This window comes from Corvus cornix, chromosome 18, assembly GCF_000738735.6.
Source record: "Corvus cornix cornix isolate S_Up_H32 chromosome 18, ASM73873v5, whole genome shotgun sequence".
Classification (NCBI taxonomy): domain Eukaryota; kingdom Metazoa; phylum Chordata; class Aves; order Passeriformes; family Corvidae; genus Corvus; species Corvus cornix.
The window spans coordinates 9,292,254-9,317,043 of record NC_046347.1 but is presented as its reverse complement, the minus strand read 5'-3'; the positions used below and the strand labels follow the sequence as shown (position 1 = coordinate 9,317,043).

At 39.3% G+C, this 24,790-nt stretch overlaps 1 protein-coding gene across 5 annotated transcripts in view; it reads right to left on the bottom strand.

The window, feature by feature from the left end:
- Positions 1 to 747: 747 nt before the first annotated feature.
- HELZ (helicase with zinc finger) overlaps positions 748 to 24,790 on the bottom strand; it is an 86,022-nt gene continuing 61,979 nt past the window's right edge. For all 5 annotated transcript variants that reach the window (XM_039562170.1, XM_039562171.1, XM_039562173.1 and 2 more), the window contains 11 exons: positions 24,342 to 24,570; positions 21,020 to 21,224; positions 17,026 to 17,077; positions 16,016 to 16,209; positions 13,446 to 13,653; positions 12,885 to 12,961; positions 12,127 to 12,709; positions 11,511 to 11,751; positions 9,828 to 10,341; positions 6,731 to 6,983; positions 748 to 3,518 (listed from right to left, as the gene is read on the bottom strand). In XM_039562170.1, coding sequence (XP_039418104.1) covers positions 3,187 to 3,518; positions 6,731 to 6,983; positions 9,828 to 10,341; positions 11,511 to 11,751; positions 12,127 to 12,709; positions 12,885 to 12,961; positions 13,446 to 13,653; positions 16,016 to 16,209; positions 17,026 to 17,077; positions 21,020 to 21,224; positions 24,342 to 24,570 — 2,888 coding nt within the window. In that variant the 3' untranslated portion in view covers positions 748 to 3,186. The remainder of the gene's footprint in view (positions 3,519 to 6,730; positions 6,984 to 9,827; positions 10,342 to 11,510; positions 11,752 to 12,126; positions 12,710 to 12,884; positions 12,962 to 13,445; positions 13,654 to 16,015; positions 16,210 to 17,025; positions 17,078 to 21,019; positions 21,225 to 24,341; positions 24,571 to 24,790) is intronic.

Genomic DNA, 24,790 nt, shown 5'->3' with positions numbered 1-24,790 from the left:
TTACTAAATTTAGATCTGTCATTTAAATTTTCCACGGACAACAATGGCAGATTATTCCTGGACAAGGGGCATGGGATTTGGCACTAACTGAAGCATAAAAAGTCAAGGAGCCAAATGCCCAGTTGGTGCATATGCCCCAGCTTCCACTCATCTCCCTCAAATTGAGATAATTTACACAAAGTCAATTTTGAATTTTTGCTGTAATTGCAACAGGTCCATATTTACAGTGCAGCCTGAGCAGTGCCCACTGGAGCCATCTGTAAGGCTTAATTTCATTTTAATTAGAGTTTTATTCAAGCCCTAGGAGAGTTTAAAATACAGTTTTGGGGTTTTCTAAACATGACTTCAATAAACATTGGATAATTTGCTCCAAAAACCAAAGATCTCACTCAGGGCTGTATATGTGACATACAATGGCTAGACAAGACATTAAAAAAAAAAAAAAAATCTTTTGGAAAAAAACTAACTCTCAGAAATCCAAATGATTCATGACAAAGCTGTTAAATCAGATCATCTCTATCATATCATCCTCAAATTCCTGGGTGAGAGCACTTATGAAAATTTAGCACCAAAACCAGCTGGGGTTTTCATAAAGTTAAAAAATTGAAATTCTAAGTCAGAGAGAAAATGGGTTTTTATCTGTAATATTTTCAGTGTAGATAAAATACCAGTGCAAAACAGAATAAAGTGTGGTGAGATGCAACCATCTCCCCTTAACTGATTGACAGATAGCAGTAAATTAACAAGTGATGTTTATTAGTTTAATATTCAATATTAATTGGTGAACAGAATCAAAAGGCTGCTCCACAGAACTGAGTGACTTTGAAACCCCTGAAATTACAAAATCCTGACTCGGGGACGTGAAGTGCATTGTATCCCCAACCTCTGCTCCTCCCTCCCTTGGATCCCCACCTCAGCTCTGCCAGTCCTGCTCCCCTCTCTGTTGGATCCCCAACTCTCTCCTCTCTCCACTGGACCCCCACCTCTGCTCTCTCCCAGGACTCTGCACAGAGCAGTGCTCAGGACACAGATCCATGGAGGAGAACTGACAGTTCTGCCAAAACACCAAATCTGAGGCAAACTCCACTGGGCCCCTGCCCAGCCCCTGCAGGCAAATTTCCCACAGACTGATTCCTGCAGCCAGCAGCTTGGCAAAAAACCCATTTAACAGCAGTTTTGCTTGAGTCAAGGTTGCAGAATTTGGCCTCTCCTCATTTTTGGGTCGTCTGGGTTCAATGCCCTGTGCTGAAGTGCTGAGCAGAACTTGGCAGGGGCTGTCCCCTCCCCAGCATTGTTTGTTTGGTATAACATTAGGAAATAAATTAATGAGTTACACGGGCTTTGCTTTACAGTAAAAAGAAGGAAAAAGGTTTTCAGGTAAGTTTCTGAAACATAACCCAGCAAAGAATTATAATAAAAAATTTATATGCAAACCTCTGCAGTGTACTGAGCTAAAATCAACCCCATTACATAATGACCCTTGTCTTACCACATGAATTCAAATGCAAAAAAATAAACCTGACTGATTGTAACCAGAGAAAAAATCTGATTGAACAGAGCAGCAGCCACTGCTCCCCTGTAAGGTGTCCCATGGACAGCTGCAAAAATCTGAAAACACCCCCACACAGCTCTAAAATTTCAATTCTCACAGGTAATTAAGTGGAGGAATTCTGAACTACACCTTGCCAGATTTAAAGTTACTTCAAGTTTAAAAGGAGGACTAAGGAGAAGTAAAGGAGAAACTCTACAACCCCTCTGGAGCTCCCCGGCCACAAAGCAGGGACAGTGTGCAAGACCAGAAATCTTTATCCACAAAGATTTTATCATCTGAGTTTTCATTCACACGTTTCTTTAATTTTTTTTTTTTTAATATCCCATAATTAGTTTTTTCAGACTGGATTCCTTAAGGGCCAGGTTCATGGAGAACTTCACAGAGCTCATGGAGATAAATAACCTGGTAACCACTCTGATCCCCAGAAGATTTAGATTAATTTGGATACAGCTTTGACAAACATTAAATCTCTTCTTTAATGATGTTCCTCAAACAAAACAGTTAGCAAAATATCTGAATTTCCTTGTATAATGTCACATTTTAATGTAAACATCAAATAATGTACCAAAAGTTTTACCGGAAAAAAAACCCAAAAGTTAAAGCGGCACAATTCTTTATACCACTGGAGAAGAGGGGAGGAAAAAGCCAGATTACAAACATTTACACATGCATAGTGGAAAAAAAATTAAACAAACAAAAAAGTATTTTACTAAATTCACGCATTTTTTTTAAAATAGTTATTAAATCTACTAAGCACCAACATACCTAAAAATTTATTTTCAGCTTCATGATTCATTTAAAAAACCTATCAAATTAACTTTTCAAACAAGCTTATATTACTAGCTTGTCCAAAAATAAAATGTAGAGTTTTTTTGGGTTTTTTGTTACTTTTTTTCTTCTTTTTTCAATTTTTTAATTATTTTTTTAAAGTATACCAATACTTTTATCTGAATGTTTCCAAACAATGGCATAGGTGTCTGCAAAGAACGCCTTTACTTTACCCTACAGTGGATGGAAAATACAATACCACATCATATAGAATCTAAAACTATAAAAGTCTGAGAATGCAGCATCCCTTCACAAAAAAGCTGATAAAACTGAAATTATTTAGAAGATGCTGCACCTTTATTTAAAAAAAAAAATTAAATGAATTTAAGCAGAAATAACATACATTTTTACATTAACTGGCCATTTCTGGTACAGAAACCCAGCATAGTATGCTAATGTTATTGAATAAATGTAAATGCTACTTACAATCTTCTTAAATACAATTTAGACAAACTTTTTTTTTCCTTTTTTTTCTTTTTCCTTTTTTTTTCTTTTTTTCAAGTTGTACAGGTAATCTCTCAGCTGCTAGTTTAATGCAACATATCATTAACATTACACAAATTAAAAAATAACACGTGTTTTCCTACAGAAAAGCTTCCGAAAACCCGACCCACATCAAAAAATGCAAAAAAATGGAATATAATAATAAAAAAAATTAGTTGCAAGTCTAGCAGCAAAGCAATTAAGTGAGGATATATTTACTAATATAAACAAAGGGAATATTTGCAACTACAGGTGAAGCCCCAACTATCTTAGATCTACTGACACAAATAAAAATTAAATTCTCTCTAAAAAAAATAATCTGATTATTTAAAATAGGAGTAAAAGCCATTGCTACCTGATGAACTACCTAGGCTAAGTTCCTGAAACAAGGACAGGGGGTCGCTGTTCTTTTTTGTCTGCTCAGGAGGAGGTTTGGGCTTGGGGGGAGCCCGCAGAGCGCTGGCGTAGGACATGACGGGTTTGGTGCTGCCCGCAGGCTGGGGGATGCTGCTGTTGGACTCTACCAGCTGCTTGCTGGGCATCAGAGGGGGGAACTGGCCCAGGTGCTGGAGCACATTGTAGTTGAAGGAGTTGGAGAGCTGGATGTTCTCGGCCTTCAGGTGCTCCTCCGGGGGCTTGGCCACCTTCGGTGGAGCTGCGAAGGAGAAACCAGAGTTGGAGCAAATGAATGGCTCTGACTCAGCCAATCCACCTGCAGTAAGCCCAAAGCCAGTGCTGACACCACCCCTTTGGTAACCTCCTCCCACACCACCCATCTGCTCTGTTTAGTCACTCTGAAAATGAAGCTTATAGAATGACACAATCACAGAACGGTTTGGGTTGGAAGGGATCTTAAAGCTCATCCCGTCCCATCCCCTACCATGGGCACAGACACCTTCCACAGACCAGCTTGCTCCAAACCCCATCCAGCCTGGCCTTGAAGTGATCCAACTTCATTCCCAACTCTTGGATCATTCAGCAGCAGCACAAAACTGACATTACTAAACACATCCCCCATGTGTTCGTACCCTACAGCCATAACCCCAAACCTGCAATTCCGCACAGCGGATTCTCTGGATGCACTGAAGGGAAGCTGCTTCCAAATGGGATCTACTCTAATTTAAGCACTTTATCCACTGAGACAGCACAAAGAGTATTTCATTCTTCTTGCTTTACAGCTTAATAGGCTAAAATTAAAATTTACAGCACCATATATAATTCATTCTCCAACAGCAAATCAGAGTCCTGAATGCCAACCAACTAATTATTGGTATTTCAGGCTGAATGCATTCCTGCTAATTGATATGTTCTTGCTCCACATTTAACAACTCCTGTAACTATCAGAAAAAATGGTGCTTTAAACCATAGGTATAAAACTGCTTTCGTGAATTTCCTGAATCCTAATGAGGTCCCTTACTTTCGTCTGCAGAATTCTGCTGTCTTGCACAGCTAGAGAGACACCAGACTGAAACACAGTTCTATGTTCTATCTGCAACAGTCTAGGAACTGGGCAACAGATATATTCTGTAATTATTTCAGTCTTTAATCAGATAATGTTATTTTTAAAGTGCACATACAAAAATGTACCACCAAATGAGTGCAAAAGTAGAAAAACAAAGTTTCTCACTGGAAAGGTCACACACAGGCTTCTGCTTTTTACAGAGCACTAAAAAATAAAACAAAACCAAAAAAAAAAAAAAAACAAAAAAAACACCCCAAATCAGCCCATAAAAGAATGGATATGGAAAGAACACAAGCAAAGCAATTTTGCTAAGGTTGCTATGACTCAACAAAAAACAAACAACCCAGAACATGAGCAAAAAACCTCCCAAAATAACCACAGCACTCAAGAGAAGACAAGTAATGACAAGCAGGGCCAGAGGTGAAAGCTGTGTGTGGTAGAGGTGTCTAACAGAAGGCAAAATATGAAATACACATCTTGAATAAGAACTTAAATCATTTTCTTTCCATCAGCAGAAAAAGCAATGCATATCAAACTCCCTAGATGCAATTTTGGGAAGTGCCTGCATAGAACAACCCCGAGCAATTGACAGCAGCTCTCCCTGTGCTTCATAAATCCATCCTGATCCAACCCAACACTGGTGCCACAGCCACTCCTGATGTACAGGAGAGATCAGTCCTTTAACAGTCTGGAGTCAGGGTCACTCCCTCTCAAGCAACAAATGCAGGCACAGGACTTTCACAGCATCACATTCTCACAGGGTTTTATTTCATGGATAAAAACCAACAGTAATGGTGCAGTTACTGGTCATTAACCGTTAGCTCTATAAAACACATCTGGGCTGTAAATATGATCACAGGCAGTGAGCTGTAGATGTGGAAAGGCACAGCAGCCATAAAATGGAGATGTGTTTGCATGAACCATTAGATACAGGGCTCTGTTTCATATACATTTATTGACAAACAGAAACCATGCTAACTACAATAAAAAATATTTCATTGCAAATGCAGTTACCAGTGAGAACTTGGTATTTTCACTTAGAATTTAGTATTTGACAGCAAATGTGTGTACATGGTACTTTTTACATACACATCTGTCCTCCGAGGACTTTACTCACAAACAGGGTTCTCAAGCTTTTCATTAAAGCAAAGAAATGTGGGACTGGCTGATCCCAATATAAACGTGCCAGAGCTCCTGAGCTCCTCTTAGATAACCACGGAGTTTAGAGAGCAACTCTGTGTGAGCAATTCAGTGACGAATGCCACATAATACTGTGCATTCAGCTCCTTAATGTTCAGAAAAAATAGAAATAGATTGAAGGAGGTGCCCTGAGCTTGAAGCTTTGAACTTAGCATGAAAGATGCTGCCATAAATATGGGTTTGCAAAATAACATTTTCACATTTTGGAAATTAAAAGGCACCTTAGGAATTTAATTCTTAACTGCTGTCGCTGATATAAAGAGCTTTTTTCATTCATTCTACACTGCATGTTCCTACTTCATAATTACTATGAAATTACAAGATGTTTTAGGTTTATAAAGTTTGGTGAAAAGCAATTAAATCTTTTAAGGCAAATAAAACCAGCTTATAAATATTTTTCCACATTATTAAGTGGTTTTAATATCCACGCTGGAATACTGTTTGCAGTTTTAATTATTTTGTTTTTAAATTACCACTGGAGATTCTTAAAACAAAATCACAGGGAAGAAACTGTACTACCCTGGTAATTTTGTTTTTCATAAACACAAGAAATATGGAGAACAGAAGAAGAGAATAATAGTTGCACTGCTCCAGCTCTCTCTTTGCAGCTTTTTTTCCATCTCGAAAAGTTAATTTAGTTTCTGTCTGCTCAATCAATCAGCACTGCTGCTACCACCAGGGAAGCCACATTCCACTGAGATTCTTCCACGGTGAGAGAGAATTTAAACTCATCACTCCTTTGATGAAGTACCAGAATTTACTAGAGAAATGCTGAGAGCACTAATTCAGTTTATGTGCTGCTCCCCCAGACTGTAATACCAACACAAAATATCACTGATTCTGGAAATAAATAATCTATCTTGCAAATAAATCCCACCAGTCACCTTAGTTCCCTCCAGCACAAAGTCTGCTGCACTCGAAGCCACTGTAAGAGACTATCTGGGTTTACTGGAACTTTTGGAGAAGACTAAGAAGCAGCATTGCTTTTCTAGATGAAGAACAGGATGTTAACAAGGTGGCACATTAAAATAGGTTTTTCAAGCAAACCTTTAACTACTGAAACAATGAATACTTCAAAATCTTTGCTTAAATTGGTTTTGGGAATTAAAGAACTGGCAGAAAACACTGGGTGGGAAGAAATCCACAGGCAAGCCTGTCCCTCAGCCCTGGTCACTGCAGAGAGAAGCAGCTGCAGCTGTACCCACCTAAGAGCTCCCGGGGGGGAACGGCTCTGCTGGCTCCGTTGCATGGAATGTTTGGGTATGGGGCAGAGGAGGAGGAGTTCACCCACAACTCAGGGGAGGAGTAGTTGAACGACGACTGGTTACTGTGGTCCTGAAGCTCTTTACACTGACCAAGACTGTCTTGAGGAGTGCTTAATTCTTCAGAACAAGCCTGGACTGAACTAGAGGAAATTCTTCTTTGGTACAACGGCCTGCCTGGTCCTCTTGGTTCATACTGTGAACAAAAAACACCAAACCATAAAATAGCCCTTTGCTCTTTTGATTCAACTGCATGTACCAAATACCATTTCCCTATTCAACTTTTTCTCTGAAATGTTTAACCAAAAAAAAAAAAAATCCTTTGCATTTAGGAAAAAAGTCTAATACATTTCAAGTTGTATGCTGTATACTGCAGTCACTGATAACATATTTTGATCACATGAAATACAGAATTTTAAAGGAAGCGCAAAGTACATCAACTGAAATTTCTTAATTCTTATCAACCTTTACACCTTTATATCTCACACTTCTACGTGGGCTATGGATCACACAATGAGGAGGAAGATACCCAGCATTTACAGATGAGGCAAAGGAAGCACAGAAATACACAAGAGCAAGAAAAAATGTTCTTACAATGTAGTCAGGAATAAAATGGCTTTTCCTTTTCCAAAGGATAAATTAGTGACTTGTATACCAGGATCTGGGGAAGCAGGATACATTTGTATACTGGATTTTGCACATACAAAACAAATGCTCTGGAGAAGCGAGTGCCCTCGGGAGAAATAATGCAGAGAATTTTATCTGAAACCACAGAAATTACTTGCTTCCATAACTCTGTAGATCATGTAGATGAAAATGGCAGGAACTCCATTAATTAACCTGTGGGCTTCAACAGTTCAGATTTAAGGGCTCTCTAAGCTTTCTCAAGATTCAAAGCAAGTCTGTTGTATCACAGTTTATTTTTAACAATAAATACACTATTTACTCCCATCTGCACTGACTAACAAGAGCACTAATAACAGAAAAGTCATACAGGTAAATCTAGACTTGGTAAAGGGAAAAAGAACCATCCTAATGAAATGTCTCAAGAAATCAGCTAAACAAACATCAAGTAACTTGCTTGCAGAGTCCCAACATTGTTATTATATCATCTCCAACAAATAGACACAGGAAAAAAGTGCAAGAAAGGAAACTGTTACATCTTATTTCAGTCGCCACAATCAGGGGATCAACACTTGGATATCCTGACAATCCATTCCCCTAAGGAAATTCTTCAACAACAACAAAAACAAAACAAACCAAAAAAAATTCATAAATTACTGCCCAAATCAACCCCAAAAGTATACATTTATTGAATGTAAAAGGGCTATTTTGGTAAGCAAGCAGGAATTTATCAAAGTTCTGGACACTTGCAAGTACAGGACCAGACAGAATAACTCCAGTATTCCCTCTGATGTGCAGTTCAGATCTGGTCTGACTAAACACATGCAAAAGCTTTCAAGTATCAAGTCAATTAACAGCTTTATAAATAGTGGTTGAGGAAACAGTTTAGTAAGGATATCAAAAGTCAAGAAAACTGCCCTGACAAGTGCCTTGTCTGAGGGATGTCTGTTAAAAATACACCTAAAACCCCATATTGATTTCTTTGTGCATTCAGTCCTACCTACCAGCTGGACCAGCAGTTTTGGAAAGTTTGTAAGCAAGTCTCTTTCTTGTAACACTTTTACTGTATTTGGCAGTTCTGTCACATATTTTGAAAGGAAGAAGAAATAAGAACTAAACTGAATTTGCACTAATTACATAAAGGCTCACTCTATTTGTCTTCAGATAGCAGGAGCTGTCACAAGCTCTATAGGAATATTTATTGGTTTATTACTGCTGAAAAACCATTGTTCCTACGTCCCGCTGTACTGACAGCATTAACTGTTGTCACAAAGTATTACATTTTATATAGGGTGGTATGACTTAATGGACTGAGACATCAAATTTCTAAATGTCTATAAACCCAAACCTTACTACAGCTCTGGCTGGGCCTGAGGACTCCATTAACCTCTCTGGATCTGTGTAAGAGAGAAATTTGTAAAATGCACTGGAATTCAATTTTAGTTATTTTTCTCATAAACTAAATATTTTCTGTTTTCAGAAGTTGAAAGACAAATTAAATATGTATTGTGTGAGACAGCGATGAGCAGAGCTCCCTGCCCAGCTTCTGTAAAAACCTAAACAGAAATGCATCACAGAACAAGCCACTTATGTACAAATATTGGATTACATGCAGTAAGTGAGAATATTAATTCTCAGATTCCTGGAACGCGACCTGGCTCCAGCATATTCCATGTTTACACATCATACACTCTTTAGCACCTCAGATTCCAATAGGGAATAAAACCTCCTGTTCAAAACATGACCTGTCCTAGCAGGACTGCTTGCACAGTCTGCATCCCATAACAAACCCCCTTAGAGTCCAGGACAAGAGAAGGTGAAAAGAGACAGAGCCAGCTGTGGCAGGGTGTGTGCTGGAGCCAGCCTCAGGGAGCACAGCTGGATGTCTCTGATTTCCAACACACAGCCCCTAAAATACACAGGATGGCTTTGTACCAAATTAGTGCAGGCAGGGTGGGATTAATGACATCAGCTTTTGGACCATGTTGGAACAGCTGTACAGCTCTGGTCTCCTATGAGCAGTAACTCAACCACATTCGCAGCTCAGTACTGAGTCAACTGGCTGGGTCATTCCACCTGACTGTCCAGAGTCCTCTCCTGAGCTTCCACCTGGGCTGTGGTGGATTGTCACTGCAGATAAATGACATGCAGACACAGAGCAGTGACTGCACAAAAACTCTGAGTAACATTCCAAAAGCCAAGGTTTCCCATTTAGCAGAGAAAACCTTACACCTGCAGTGACAAGAACCACAGATCTGCTCACGGTGAACAGCAAAGACGCAGAGAACGATTCCACCTCACAGAAATTCCCAGTGTGAGCTTTTAATGTGTGAGGTGTTTTGCACTCATGACCACTTCACAACATAATTTGATATTAAAACAACAGGACAAGTGCAGAGCAGACAAGAATACCCACCTCTTCTAAGCTGTGGAGCGAAGAAGCAGAAACTGCTCGAGATGTGAGTGGATGAAATGGCTCCTGACCGACTGCGTGCTGATGATTCTGGATTTGTAAAAAAGGGCTTTGCTGCGACCTGTGGGGCAGTGGAGGTATTCCATAGTGAAAGCCCTGCCCCAGGAGGTGATTCTGCTGTAGGTTAGCGTAAGTCCAGGATCCATCAGGTTGCAGGTATTTCAAGGGAGATGGGGTTATGTGTTCGGATGGCATTGAGAAAGGGGGGTTGTACATTTGGGGTAAATGCTGCTGAAATGCTGGGTTAGTGGGCAGTTCAATGTCTCTGCTGTTCTCAGTGAAGTTGGGGAAGTGGGCGCTGTGGTTGGAGTTGCAGGAAGGAGAAGGGAGTGCTGGTGGGCTTCGGGGCTGGACTTGTCTGTATTGCAACAGTCTCGACTGGGGGGGTGGCATTTCGGCTACGTCCCGACTCTCACTTGGATCGCGGTGTGACAGCTCTCGGAGCAAGTCCTGGAATCTGCATTGGCAGAATAAATGTATCAAGAAAAGGGGGGGGAAACAAAAAAAAAAGTTTTGCTGAAATCTCGCTCTTTTTGAGATGTAGAAAACTCAGAGCACAGAACACTGAATTTAAATATTCTTATCTTTGCACTTACTGACCCTAACTTCAAAGGATGTGACTGAGCAATCAGAAATTAGGCACAAGAGGATTAATTGGATGAAATACTCACCTGAATCATCTCAAAGTTTTAATAACTCTTGAGATTTTCTTTTCAGTCAGAAGAATCAATTTTTTGTTATCTCTTAAGAGACAACTAAAGGTAAGGATTTCCTGCTTTACTACACAAAGTAAAAAGTTCACATAGTTAAAAGAAAATTTTAACCCCTTTCAAGGTAAAAGCCAGAACAATCAGGGACTCCCCTCATTTGCGCAATATACTTCCGAACTTCTTCAAAACGTCAAGAACATTCAATGCAGCACTTCAAAGAGTCAGCTAAGAAGGCATTTAGATGCTTTACCATGGCTATAACAAACCAGATGGAAAAGAAAGCATAGTGGGAGATGACAGTAAACAGAGGCAATTTAAAAATCCAGCCTTTACAATACACATGATTAAAGTTGATGACCACTGGAACCATTTTTCTTTTGATGTTCAACAGCTTCCTTTCTTGCCCCCTAAAGCTCCATCTCAAATACAAGCATTTTAAAATTTAAATCTGCTTTTAAAAGCAAAGGGTTTTTAAAAAGGAAGAAAAGTTGAGGTTTCACTGGGGAGCAGTGTTTGGGGAGGGACTGGTTTGTTTATTTTCAAACACACAGATCTCAGACTGCTACTTCAAACTGAAGAATTTACAACTTAAATAGGCCTTAACTACACTCAGACACCTCTTTCATAAAAACCCAAGGTTGTTACTCTCTATCCATTCCTTATTCCATAAATACAGCACTGAAAAGCTCCATAAAAATATTTTTCCACTACAGCTTTACTACCCAATATACTAGCAGAATAAAGCATAACACATAATAAAAGCATAGTTGTAAGTCAGCCTGTCAACTATTTTAACCTTCATAATAACAGCAGCAAAAAGCAATACCTTTAAGTGCCTTGCACTTGATCACAGTGTTACAGATAGGTGCCCACTGCTCAATTTTACACAAGCTCTGATGACTCAGTAAACAAATACCTTGAATATGTTGCCTCTGTTTCATCTTCTGTATTACTGGCAAGTTTCCAGTTTGCCCTAACTTGCTGCTGCTGATGTAATCCAATTGGTTGCTGAGGAAGATGTGGTAGATGAGGATGGTGATGGTGTTGATATGGAATAGTGCCTTGACTGAGATAGGCATTATGTTCATTCCATTGCTGTAACCTGGCTTGTTGTTGCTGCCTTATTGTTTCCAAAGCTACATTTCCATGCATACGATCTATAAAAATAGTTTTGAAAAAAAATTTTATCTAATGCCCCTTTTTAAAGATCTTTATGTCAGAAAAAAAAAAAAAAGAATACTTTTTATACAGTTTATTCCAGGGTCTATTATAGACTAACTGCATTGCAGTGCATAACCTGGTTATTTAAATCATATGGAAAATCATATAAACATAAATCTTCTAATAAAGTGCTGAATATTCAAACATGCCTCAAGCAGCAAATTATGCTCAATGACATTACTTATGGAAACTAACCCAACAATGACCCAATTCAGAGCAATATGCCTGAAAAAGGTAAATACCTCCTTCATTTTCAATTCAATGTAGTTATAATCGCACACTCTGAATTTAAATAAAGAAAAGTCACCTACCTAAAGTGTCCCCTAAGGGCATTCCTGACGGATTCTCTTCAATGAAGTTGTTCAAGTGGGTTGGCAGAACTGGGTTGTGCTGTGCAATAGGCCTCAAAGGATTACTGACTTCTTGTAACAGAGGTGGGGGGTGTTGTTCTGAAATCACAGCATCTACAGCAGGAGAATGTGGTCGGTGGGGAATGGGATTATTAAAAAAGGACTGGCTGGGGCCTGCCTGGAAAGCAGGGGAAAGCTGCGAAGGTGGTGGAGGCTGCTGATTCAAGTGATTATGCTGCTGAACTACCTGGCTCTGTTGGGGTGGCATTTGGTTGGGCTGTTCAGGCAAGTGATTTTGCTGTTGACTTAAAAGGTTTTGCTGCTGCTGCTGCTGCTGCTGCTGCAGAGGGTACGGCTGCCTCGGAATCTGGGAGAGGTGCTGGAAGTGGCGGTTGGGAACTGCAAACTGGGAGTGGGGTGGGGTCAGGTGCAGGTTCAGCTGCCTGGGGTTGGGGTTGTCTTTGCGATGGAATTTAGCATTGGGGTAACCAACACTGGAACGGGACTCTGGGCTTCTCTGTTGAGGATTTGCTTCTAAATCAACCTACAAAAGGAGAATAAAAAGTTTTGTAAATTCGCATTGAAAGAAAAACAAAACCATTTCAGTAATGACTAAATTCTTTAAGAGAGAGTATGAAAAAACAAACAAACAAAAACACCCAAATCCCCAACAAATAAACAAACAAAACAAACCAGAAACCCATACAAGAGAAACCTACCTGCTTGGATTCCAGAGGTTTCTTCTCAGGTGTTCGAATTTTACTGATTTCAGGTCCAGCAGTGTTTTCACTTTTACCTAAAAACATTTACAAAATTATTTAGTTTCAATAGAAGAATTATTATTTTGTGATTTTTTTTCCCCCAGACACAGGAAAATTGACTTATTAGTATGGCATTTACAGCATCACAGACATTTAGTGTCATTTACCTAAATAACACCTTCCCTTTAATCTCTGCACTCTGTTCATTAATCATCACTAAGTAGTTCTTCCAACTTAATTGCAAATAACATCAGCACTACTGCAGAAGGGAGATGGAACAATTACACCCTCAACACCCCTCCCCAACTCCCATTCCTTCTGAATCTCACAATATCTCAGTCATTCTATTTGAAATGGCAAATCCCAGGTTATTTCTCCAATCTGGGGATCCCTCTATAAGGGAGGAAAGTGCCACAGATAGAGAGGATGGAGGAAAGAAAGTCCTTTCCACAACACCCTATTTCAAGCACAAACTCTCCCCAAAGCAGAGCAGTTTCAAGTGCCATTTCAAGCACTAACCATTTCGAGTTTGTTCGTGCTGCTCCTTGTCCTGGTGCAGGAGCTGCTGCTGTCCTATGCTAACAGGAGAGTGGTGTCCCAGGCCATACGGGATCGGGGACCCTCGCCCATGTGCCTGTAACAGGTTCATGTTATATGCCATAGCTGCTTGATGAGTAATGAGTCGAGGGTCGACTGCAAACCTACCCTGATACCCCGTCCATGGTACCTAAGAGGTAAAAAAAAATAAAATTAAAAAAAAAAGAAAAGAGAGATGTGATCTGTTAAGGTACATTAAATTAAAGGCTGTGATAATGAGTGCACTGATGTTAGGTCAGTGACAAGAGTTTTTCATGCATCAGATGACCTGACACACACACTACAGCTGGTGCTGGAAAGGGAGAGCTATAAGGGTAGGCAAAACAAGGGGCAGAGATTTTCAAGGAGAACCCTGGGCAAAAATCTTCTATCAAAACCCATTCTCGTTTCAGTAGTTTTGAAGTTCAGAGAGAAAAGACTGATGGACAAACTGTAGTTTAATAAACTTCAGATTAATCTCTTCTCTAATTAAATAGAAATGGGTGAAGTTCAAGCAAATACAAAGCCTTTTCTCCTGGTACGTATGAGGCATTGGGCTGTGGCTCAGAGGTGGGGACAGAGAGAGAAGCCTCAAAGCCAAAGAACAGACCTTGCAGCACCCAGTGCTGTGATTCTGGGCCACAGAAGGAGCAGCTGTGCCCACCTCTGCACACACAGGACACTCAGTGAAGTTACCAGGACTATTGGTGGAACCCAGAGAGTACCCACAGGTGAGCAGTGATAGGGAGTGACACTCCAGTGTGCCTGTGCTACATGACTCATGTATTGCAGAGTCAAAGGAAAATCCACCTCCTGAACACAGGTAGAAAGTCGGGATATTTTACAATGGTTTCAATTTTATTCCTAAAAGGAATGCTAAGGAAGATAGCTCTGCATCAAGTGAGTTCAATCTTGTCCTGTAGGGAATTTATTAAAAGAAGGGAATTATATGAATAAGAGAAGATTGTAGGGAAAGTCATCCCCAACACTCAGGCTTGCCAAAGCATTCTTTACTGATGGCAGCAAACAACCTCCTAGCTTTTACCTTGGGTATGGAAACTGCATTAAACAAAGACATCATTATATCTTCCATGAACATAAACACATTTTACTTCAGTACCAACTTGTTTCAAGTGTAACAACTTCCATCCAATTATTTTTTTTTAATTACTATTTGCCCTTGAAATGTGCACTTTGAACTTCAGCTTTAGGCTACTATTGCATCTGTACAACCCCAAATCATCTCCAAGCTTCTTTTCAAAAGTAGCAGTCTCATTAGTACCTCAGTCTTCCCACTTAATTATTTAAAAATCCATCCTCATGGAAGGTAAGTTCAAAATACTTATTTTTAATAAACTTCTTTTGATTGGAAACACATAAAAAATATATTAACCTTGGAACAATAAGACAGAGCTTTTTAAATTACCTTGGTTTGATATTAATATAATGTGAGCAAGCGTGACAAAGCTACAGCTGCTGGCCTTCTCATTGCATTTAAATTTATCCATCAAATGCAGACTTCTAGTAAGTTTAGAAAAAGGAAAATTCATTGGCCTAGCAAAGAAAACCAATTTACAGCTGCCAGCTGATCTAAGACACAAAACTGAAACTACAGCAAGTCCCCCATTCAGCATCCATAACCCCAATTACAACAGAGGACTCAGAATTACTGGAAAAAAACAAATTAGCTGTATTCCAACATTTAGCATCATGAATGGAATTAAACACATGCATGTGTGGGTTCCACGTCCTTGCCACGGTCTTCAGGAGTTGTGTACAACACAGACATGTTACTCCACAAGCTTCTGCAGCCTTTGTTCTTTCCATGCATTTTCCTCCTGGAATATGTGACTGTGAAGGGTAAAAATAAAGCAGAGACTGCTTCTTTAATGTGTGCAAATTTTGGTGAGACAGTTTTATTTGTAATCCAAAATTCCATGCATAAATGTAGCCTAAAAGACCCGATTAGAAATCTTCATTCTGTTCCCGAATGTCATTAAGGAAAGGGACTGGAGAGGAAACTGGTTCACTATGAGGTTCTGGAAGGGAAAAACATCCCATTATGCTTATTTTTCTTATCACTTCACTTCAGACACCTTGCACTGCAGACATCCAAAACTTGTAATTTAGACTGTGTGAAGCCAATAAAGAGAAACAAACTTGGTGTGAATCACTGAGGTCTCTCCAATGATTAAGAACTGAACCAGGCAAATAATTCAGAGGCAGGTGTCTCAAGTCAGATGAGACAGATTCCACTGGTGTGCCTAAAACACACCAAATTACATGAACATGAAATTGCTTTTAGCCTGCCTGGAGTTATTTGTGGGAGCAAAGCTTTCAGGTCCATATTTTCTGGTGGTCCTCTGCACTGTCACTCCTAAAGCCAGCAATGCCCACAGATTTGGAGTGCTGAAAAAAACCTGCAAAAAATTCACTATCTGATTTTGCCATACATTCATGTGCATACAATAACTGAGGTGGGGACGGGGGAGAAACAGAAAATGAATTCTTACAGGCAAAGGCACAGACATGACCATATTTCCTCCATAGACAGCAGGTACATATAGAATACTTGTCCCAGTGTGTGGATCTATCCTTTGAACAGGACTTGGAGATTTCCCCAGATTGGGGTGAGGTCCCAGAGGAGGAGGGGGAGGAGTATATGCTCGGATAGGATTTCCAATTAGAACAGAAGGATTGGGCTGAACTGAAAATAAAAATAAAAGATACATACATACAAAAAAAGAAGATATATACACAAAAAGAACATGAAGATGACCATTTCTTTGGGTTTTTTTCATCCTAACAGCATCTATCTTTATAATGTATGTGTGCAACTCTCTAACAGCATAGGTCTGGTACACTAACAGAAAGCATTAATCAAATCCTGTATTCCATTTCAAAAATCTGAAGAGGCAGAAAATACGAGCTGAGATACAGAGAAACAGGCAGCTGGTAAGTGCATTAATGAAAGAATGTCCCAAACCAATTAAATATGCTTACAGTCAGAGTGGCTGTTAAGCACTGCATCAAAAACTAAAATAACCCTGCTTTTCTAGCAGGGAAGAAAAGCTGTAAACTAATACTTTTTCAAATTAATAACAAAATTATTCAGCTGTTGCATGCTACCTTGCAAAGGTATGATCAGGAGTATCTGGCTATATGACAGCACAGTTTACCTTCAAAGTACCTCAGAAAACAGTGCATGCAAAATAATCTCCAAACCCTCTTAGTGCAAATACACTGGTACAGGGTTGCAACAATGAATTTCAAACACAGCCATTTTTCAAAGGCCAACAACTATGTTTGTGTTAAGGCTCCAAAGTCAGTGCACACACCACCTATAAAGTGAGAGCCTTGGAAATATCAAATGTCCACTTAACAGTTTGTGATCTGATTCCCACATGCAAACAACAAGTAAATGCCTTTCAAACAGAGAAGAGACCAGATACTCAATGTATATCAAACTACTGTCAGCTTCACTGGGCTTGGGAATTCCCCCAGGAACTGCAGAGGCACTTACCAATTCCATCAGGTGGGAAATGGTCATTCTGGTTGTGATGATGGACCTTGCCCTTTAAAGGAAAAAACCCAGTAATAGTGATCTTTGCATTCTTATACAAACCAAAGCTTTTTATTTCAAGTGAACATGATAATTAAACATAAAACAGAGTTTGAAAGGAGTCAGCCCAACAGTTTATTCTGACACATTCAGCCATCCAGTTCCACCACCTGACTATGAATTCACAAAGCTGGACATAAAACACCACTAAATCAATTAACCAGTGGGTCATTACAACTCCCTCTGGGAAAACTCTCTCCCAAAGTCTATTTTCAGATGCAAAGAAAGTTACAGCAGATATTTTGATTTTCTTTTCCCACCATTTTATTTCCCACTGTCCCACATCTTTCAGGAGCAGCACCCAGTACCAATGTAACCCTCAGTACTCCTCTGCCATAGCAGCTTTAGTAGAAGAATGATCCATTTTCTGCTCCGGGTTCCAGCTGAAAAACACTGGAGACAAAGGAGCTGCCCCCAGTTTTACTCAGTTGCTCACCCAGCCCCATTAGACATTTGTCTCCCTGCCCCATCTCATTTATCAGCTTCTGGGCTGTGGTTCCTCTGTGACTGCTCCCCAGAAGTACAATACAGGAGAGTAAAGAACCCCAGTGCTCCAGGGAAACTGTTCTTCCTTGGTGAACTGTACGTTAGAAAAGGATTTTAACAGACCTGAGTTATCCCTACTACTTTCTCATGAGTTTGCAGCATCAATTAATTAGTTAATACTCATAAACTGTGAGCACATATTCCATTGCCAGTATGCTCTCAAGTCCTTTGCAGCACAGAAATACTTAATCAGGACCTAAGTATGTTCACAAATTTAAAATAAATCTAAAAACGCTTTGATGCTGCAAAACTTTTCTTGCCCAGGAGATAAGCCTAGGCAGTTTTCCAGCACTCCGAGCAAATTAGTCAGGGTACAAAGACAGGTTGTTTGACAATGTTGACTCATGCATAAACCAGATTAAAGAACTGGTCTCCAAATTTTCCTCTCATTTGAAAAATGAATTACGGAAAAATAAAATAATAATTGCTTTTCATTGCAGCACTTACACAAAGGAAGCCTGTTTATTCAACAGAGAAGGATCCAATCTAAAAACGTGGAGGAGCTACAGCCTTAATCACTCATGGACAGCACACAGCATTTCTGTATCTGTTACAATGTCAGAGGCAAGCAGCATGTGCAGAAGTCTGACAAACCTCTGTTCTAACCTATCAGACCTGTATTTATAGGTGCCATATTTTTAAAACTGAAATACCAAATAATGAGGTAAGTTTGTAAGAAAATAATGACGTAAATTTGTAAGAGGAGCTGTCCTCTCAGTGGGAGCTTCAGCACGTCCCTGTATGAGATTGGTAAATGAAAGTCAACTGGGGCCACCTCGAAGTTGGGGAAGGGAGTTGCTGCCTTTCTTTTTTCTTTTTCTCTTCACAGTTTTGACAGTTCAATGATTTTTTAATAGTCTGTTACTAACTCAATTGTTACCATTTCTCAAAGATTTTCACACCAAGGCTCATGTCCCCACCCATCTCCAAATACCTAAACCTACCCTAGAACTGATGGTGACTGACACCACTGGAGCACAAATACACTCAGTTTCCTCTAAAAATTCACTCTACCTTTGGAATATAAAAATCCACATGACATAAAGGCACTCAGAGGAAGCCCAGACCAAGATTTGGGTGACTGCACCCAAGATTTGGGTGAGGCAGTCAACAGCTTCATCATTCCTTGGATCCCCCTTTAGTCAACAAACGGGAGTAGAGAGTTCTGGAGAGATTTATTCCAACCTGTGGTCCTCACTGACTGCAGGAAATGTCTGGGATGATGATGCATCCTGATTTAAGTGCCTGAATCCAGACCAAAAGCTGGCAGGCAGCAAGTGGGAGGTAGGAAAGTTGTAAACTCAGAGCTTAGTTTACTGTACGTGAACTACCCTGAGGGAAGCTCCGAGTTCTGGAAACTTTCCCTTTCCACATCATCACCTTTAATAAAGGCTGCCCCCATCCAACTCCGACATTCCTGCCTCACTCCCATGCCCAGCCAAGCCACACAAACACAGGAGAAGGCAATGCCCTCACACAGTTCCATGCTGGCTGTTTGCCTCTCAGACAGAGAAGACTGAAACGTATTTCCTTCTTTAAAATATAAACAGCAAAGAGGTTTTTAATGTCCCTACATAAATCCAGGAGCAATTCTGCTGAATAAGAAGGTGCTGTTTGTACAAAATCACATGTGAAAGACAAGCCCTGCCTTGCACAAGGTCCATAAACTCACCACAAAACATGGTACTGGAGACTGTTCTTATTTTTTTGCTAGGTTCTAATCCTTCATTTTTAATGTTAAATACTGTACTAGGATGTCTAAAATAAGCAAAACCAACCATCTGCTTTCAAAACTCAAGCAAAGGGAAATGTATCCCTGATCCCAGCCGTATTCTCAGTGTATTTGATTATTACCTGCTCACTGCTCTGCTGTTACTGCACACACTCACTACCTCTCAATGGCATTCAGAGGGAAGATTTTATTTAGACTTATGATATAGGTGGTTTAAACACTTCACATCTCAAGCTGAAAACACAGCACTGGCAATCTGAACAGCACAAGGGCTTAGTTTGCCAACAAACTAAAGAAAAATAAACAGAGCTTTCTACTTACAAGACTCTCCCCAACACTCACTCCCCTTTTTTTAACGTGTACTATACCTACATTTTCAAATACTTTTTTTTTTTCATTTAGGAAACTAGAAGTATTAATAATGATGCTCTATTATTAAGGAAAAGACTGAAGAGCTCATGAAAAACGAGAGTGCAGCAGTGGCTTTAAAAGACAATTTTGTAATTTCTGGTTTTCTATAAGCCCAGTGTTTTGACACATGACTAGAAGCTTTAGAAATCTGGTGTTTGTTTCAGAAAGTAATGCATCTTGATGAAGAAACCAAATGTTCTCACTTACAAGCTCCCTTTTAGGAAGGACTGCCAAAGGGAAGGCTTTCCTTTTTGTATCAAAAAAACCTGTCGTAAAAATTTCATTTCAATGATACAGCCTGGAACAAAAATGCAAAGCTATGGGAAATACATGCAGTTCTTCCTTCCTGTACACTGAGTTCATCACAAAGCTGACAACCTGCATTTCAGCTCCACTTCTAAACACAGTTTAATTAAACTACAACCCAAATGATTTTGATATAAACTACAAAGAACTATTAAAATAGAATTCATTACTAATATATTATCCCCCAAGAAAGCTCTAAAATTTAGTGTTGTTCTTTACCATCCGAAGGAAGCTATGTATTTTCATCACTTCTTCACCTGCTTTTATTAAAAGAGCTGATGAAATTACCACTCAGAGGTAATTTTATCTCTCTGCCCTCTTGATGCTAATGAAATTTGGTCTTCTGAATGACATTATCACTGAGCTAATCTATGCAATAAACCAGTTTACAACATATTTTTAATTACATCAAAAAATTATCTTACGTAACTTAAGTCCTTGAATTTTAAACGTGATTTTAGACCAAACCAAATCCCTTCTGGCTATTATTTTGTTGGCTTCTTTATTCCTTGTCAGTTTCTGTATCAACCTGATGTTTCTTGAGGTACAGTCAGAGCACAGCTTGGGATAGGGATTGGCTCTTGCTCAGAGGGTTTCGTCTGATTTATCTAAACCCTGAGGTTCCATGGCTGAAGTTCTCCGGTCACTGCAACACTGCCAAGGTGTGTTTTAATAAGGAAACAAGGCTTGGACTACCCCTAGCTATACTGCTAAAAACTTCATGATAATACAAGTCTGGAGGTTTCACTTGAAAATGCTGAGGATCCCTCTGGAATTTGCATTCACCTCTGATTGCATTGATGCAATTTTAAAACAAACAGCTTGTTCCATAAACCTTTTATGTTCTTTCTCTACGTTCACTTCCAGTTTCTGACAGAACCATCACCAGTAACACTTTACCTTTGGAGGTGACTGCTGCTGTTTGGTGGGATTGGCTGAGTGCTGATGCCGGAGAGCTCGGGGGATGAACTCAGGGGCCAGAGGGTTCAACACGTAAGTTTTCTTTAACTCCAGAGCTTCCAGCTGAGCTTTGATCTGCTCAAATGTGATGCCATGAAGACTTTCGTTCTCGTGACACAGGGCAATAAACCTTTCCCAGAATTTCCTATGGAAACGATTTTTACAAACAGTGAGGAAGACTCAGTGGTGATTTTTAAAATAAAAACAGATTTAATGTAACTGTGGGACACTTATTTTTTGTGTGTGCACAGTTTGCACACCAAGCCATCCACCCTGAACCTGCTCCCTGCAGCTGAACCCCACAGCACAGTGCAAAGCTCCCCAGCCATTTCAAATGGACACACAGGGCTGTCCATGCGCATCAGATCACAGCACTGGCTGGGTACCACATCTAATATTAATAGCATGGACAGCTCCAACTCGGAATTTTTTCCTAGAAAACCAAAAACAGCGAATTCAATGTTTAAAATTCTGGAATGTATGTGATTTAAGGCATTTATTGAAGCTCAGTCACGGGAATTATACAGATTCTCAGTCCTAGATGATGTCACGAACATTCTCTGAATTTAGGCAGATCATTCAGTGTAACAAATACCAAAGCTGAGATATACCCTCAAAACTACTCTTATGAAACACTTCAGAAGCACATGAAAATTAACATTTTGGGCAGTTTCTAGAGATTGATATCCTCTGGTAGAAAACAAGCAAAACCATAAATTCTAGTGCATGTCAGATTTTTCTGTAACATATAGAAGTATTTTCAAGATAGAAAGACAACCATCAGGTGACACACAACTTGTCTACAAAAATTCTGTTTCCAACTTTTTGAAGGATGGAGGGGTTATTTAAACCATGTAATAAGAGAACATTCCTCCCTGTCTTCTGCTTTCTCATGACATGTCTTTCTACTGCTTTAAAAAAAAGGTCTTTTTTTTTTTTTTTTGATAACATCCACAGCAGGATCTATACGAAAACTTTACACTTATGATTTTTTTTTAACCTCAAAGGAACTTTTTGGGTGAAGTCACTGAAACTTAAAAGGTATTTAAATAAGGTCTGAAGATGTCACATTAAAAAAAACCCAACAAACCTGACTGAGCTGTCTCTTTCAAAAATATCAAGAGTAAAGGTGTGCTTGACTATAACTCCTGCTTGTTCACCCTTCAGTAATAAGGTCTGGCCTATCAGCAAGCCCTGTTCTTTCCCCAAAACCTGTAAAATGAGAGATTGCTGCACGCTAACTTTAATAGCAGTGTCACATTTTGCTGAGTAGCTGACTTTGTGAGAAAGAACAAACTTCTGTCTTGCAAGAATGCTGTGATGCTAGTGATGTTTTTAAGAATTCAAAATAGTTTTCCCTAAAAGCCCATTTCTGTTGTGATTTTATAGAGGCAAGAAATGCTCTTTCAAAATTCAAGATGCAAGTTGGCCCTTTTTCTCCATTTTGCACTAAGGCAAATAGATCTTGCAAGGTTTTAAAAAAACAAAATTAAATGCATCACTGGGATGCTTTAATGATGGAATTCCCTCTGATTAATCAATTCTGTCACCAAACCTACTGCCAAGTACCACAAATCCACTGAGACTCATCCACTTTTGCTCAGAATGCTGAGAATGCCCCAAGCAGTCTCTCTACACATGGAACACTTGTTCTGGGGTGTAAGAACAGAAAATAAAACCCTGCTGTCTCTGTTTGAGTGTGCTTGGGAGTTTAAAGGGGGTGTCTGCCAAAACAGCCCTGTCTAGTCCAGTTGGAGCACAAAGGAATGTAATGATTACCCTGGGCATACTTCACAAAGCTCTCTACAACTATCATTACAGTCTTGACTCATTTTGACAGGTATTAGAATATTTATAAAATTCAAGTACACTCTAAACTTTTTTGAGGTCTGTTTTTCCTAACGAAATGTCACTTCTTTCAGACTTCTCTACTCCTGTTGTACTAAAAAAGAACCATCTTCCCAGCAGCCTCCCTGAGCCCCTCCAGCACTATTTACAAAGAGTGAATGTTCAATTATTCAGTGAAACAAGACAATGGTGTATTAAAGGAAAAGCTTGAGATACATCTTAATAAAGTTTCAGTGTTCCTTGTTTCTTAATTATCTTTTAGTTTCACAATTTGGAACAGCTCTACGTCTATAAACAGCTGCTGGTCTTCAAAATGCAAACTCAATCCTTAACTGCCAGCACTGTAATTTATTTACCATGCTGACAGCCTATATTTTTATTTTATTAAGTTTTTGCACGCCCTATTTCAGATATTTTGTAGGAGCACTTGGGAGGCACAGGGGCTCTTTGTCATCAGCTCATTATATAAACCAGCCCATGCCTAAAAAACCCAACCAGGTAAAGGTAAAAATGAACTAAACCCACAATAACTATTTCTCTGTCAAGAAGATGTTAGAAGCCATTTAAAGCAGATCACTACATTCATGTACAGATACTCCTGATGTGGCCCCAAGCAGGGAAATGGTGAAATTCAGGTTATATTTCATACATACAGTAAACAAAGGTTTGAGTTCCATTTGGCTTTTTCAACTCTAATCTTTGAAAACCACATCCCTTTTCAATACAGTAGAAGAAGCACTGCTCAGGAAACTAGAACACAACATAGATATAACAACTAACATGTATTTTTAGCTTTATTTTAATAATGTAGTCAGTGCACTGTTTCCTCTCTTCGAGAATAAGCTGCAGGGTTTATCTCTGATCATCTCAAAATTTCAGCTCTTCCATCAAAAAAAACCCTTTGAAGAACAAGAACTTGGAACCCTTAACGTGTTTACATATCTCAGCATTTTTCACATTTCTTCACTTAGGTCTATAAAATGTAAATTCACTCAAATTTTAACGAGTTTTTTCCGAGTGTCATAAAGACCTATAAAAACACAAATAATGTTTCTCAAATCTTCTACCATCCTACAACTGCCATAATATTCAACTTTAGAATACCACATTACATCACAATTTTAAACTCCGAATTACACATCAGTTTTATTTGTGCATAAAATTGTAACAGGTATACAACAAAACCCTACTAGAAAGTAAAATGAAGTATCTTCAATTGTTACTGTAAAGTGAAAATTTGACCAACTATAAATATGTGAGAACACCGTTTATCAATGACCAGGTATAGCTAACTCACACTTTTTCCCTGTTATCCATGATGACATCCATCATTTTCCTAAATCCATCAGTCACTGATAAACACATTCTCTAGTACCCTTAAGCCCTGATTAACTAAGGAACATAGACAAAGTACCTGCATCTTCCAATGGAACATAAAGCAATAGGATCTCCCACCACAGCTACCAAGGATTGTGCTCTTGTAATGGCAGTGTTGAGAAGTTTGTAATTCGACAGAAAACCGTAATCCAAGTCTTCTGTTGAATCCTCCAGTAACTGCTCTTTCCTTTTAATTGGAGTTTGCTTATGTTTGCATGTATGCCGTGTTCGTACTGTGCTGAGGAACAAAACTCTGAACTGTTTTCCTAAAATGAAACAGAAAACATCTCTGAGATAATTGTTGCCATTTCTGCTCATCCCACGATCAGACCACTGCCCTTGCCAGCCAGATTTCACACCTAGATTTTCTGAACTCATAGCTACCCTTCACATGAAGAGCTTTATGCAAGAATAATTAAGACTTAAAAATTTTAGAAGATGCGTATTTCATTACAAGAATATTTCCTCTTCAAAAAACTTACGTTT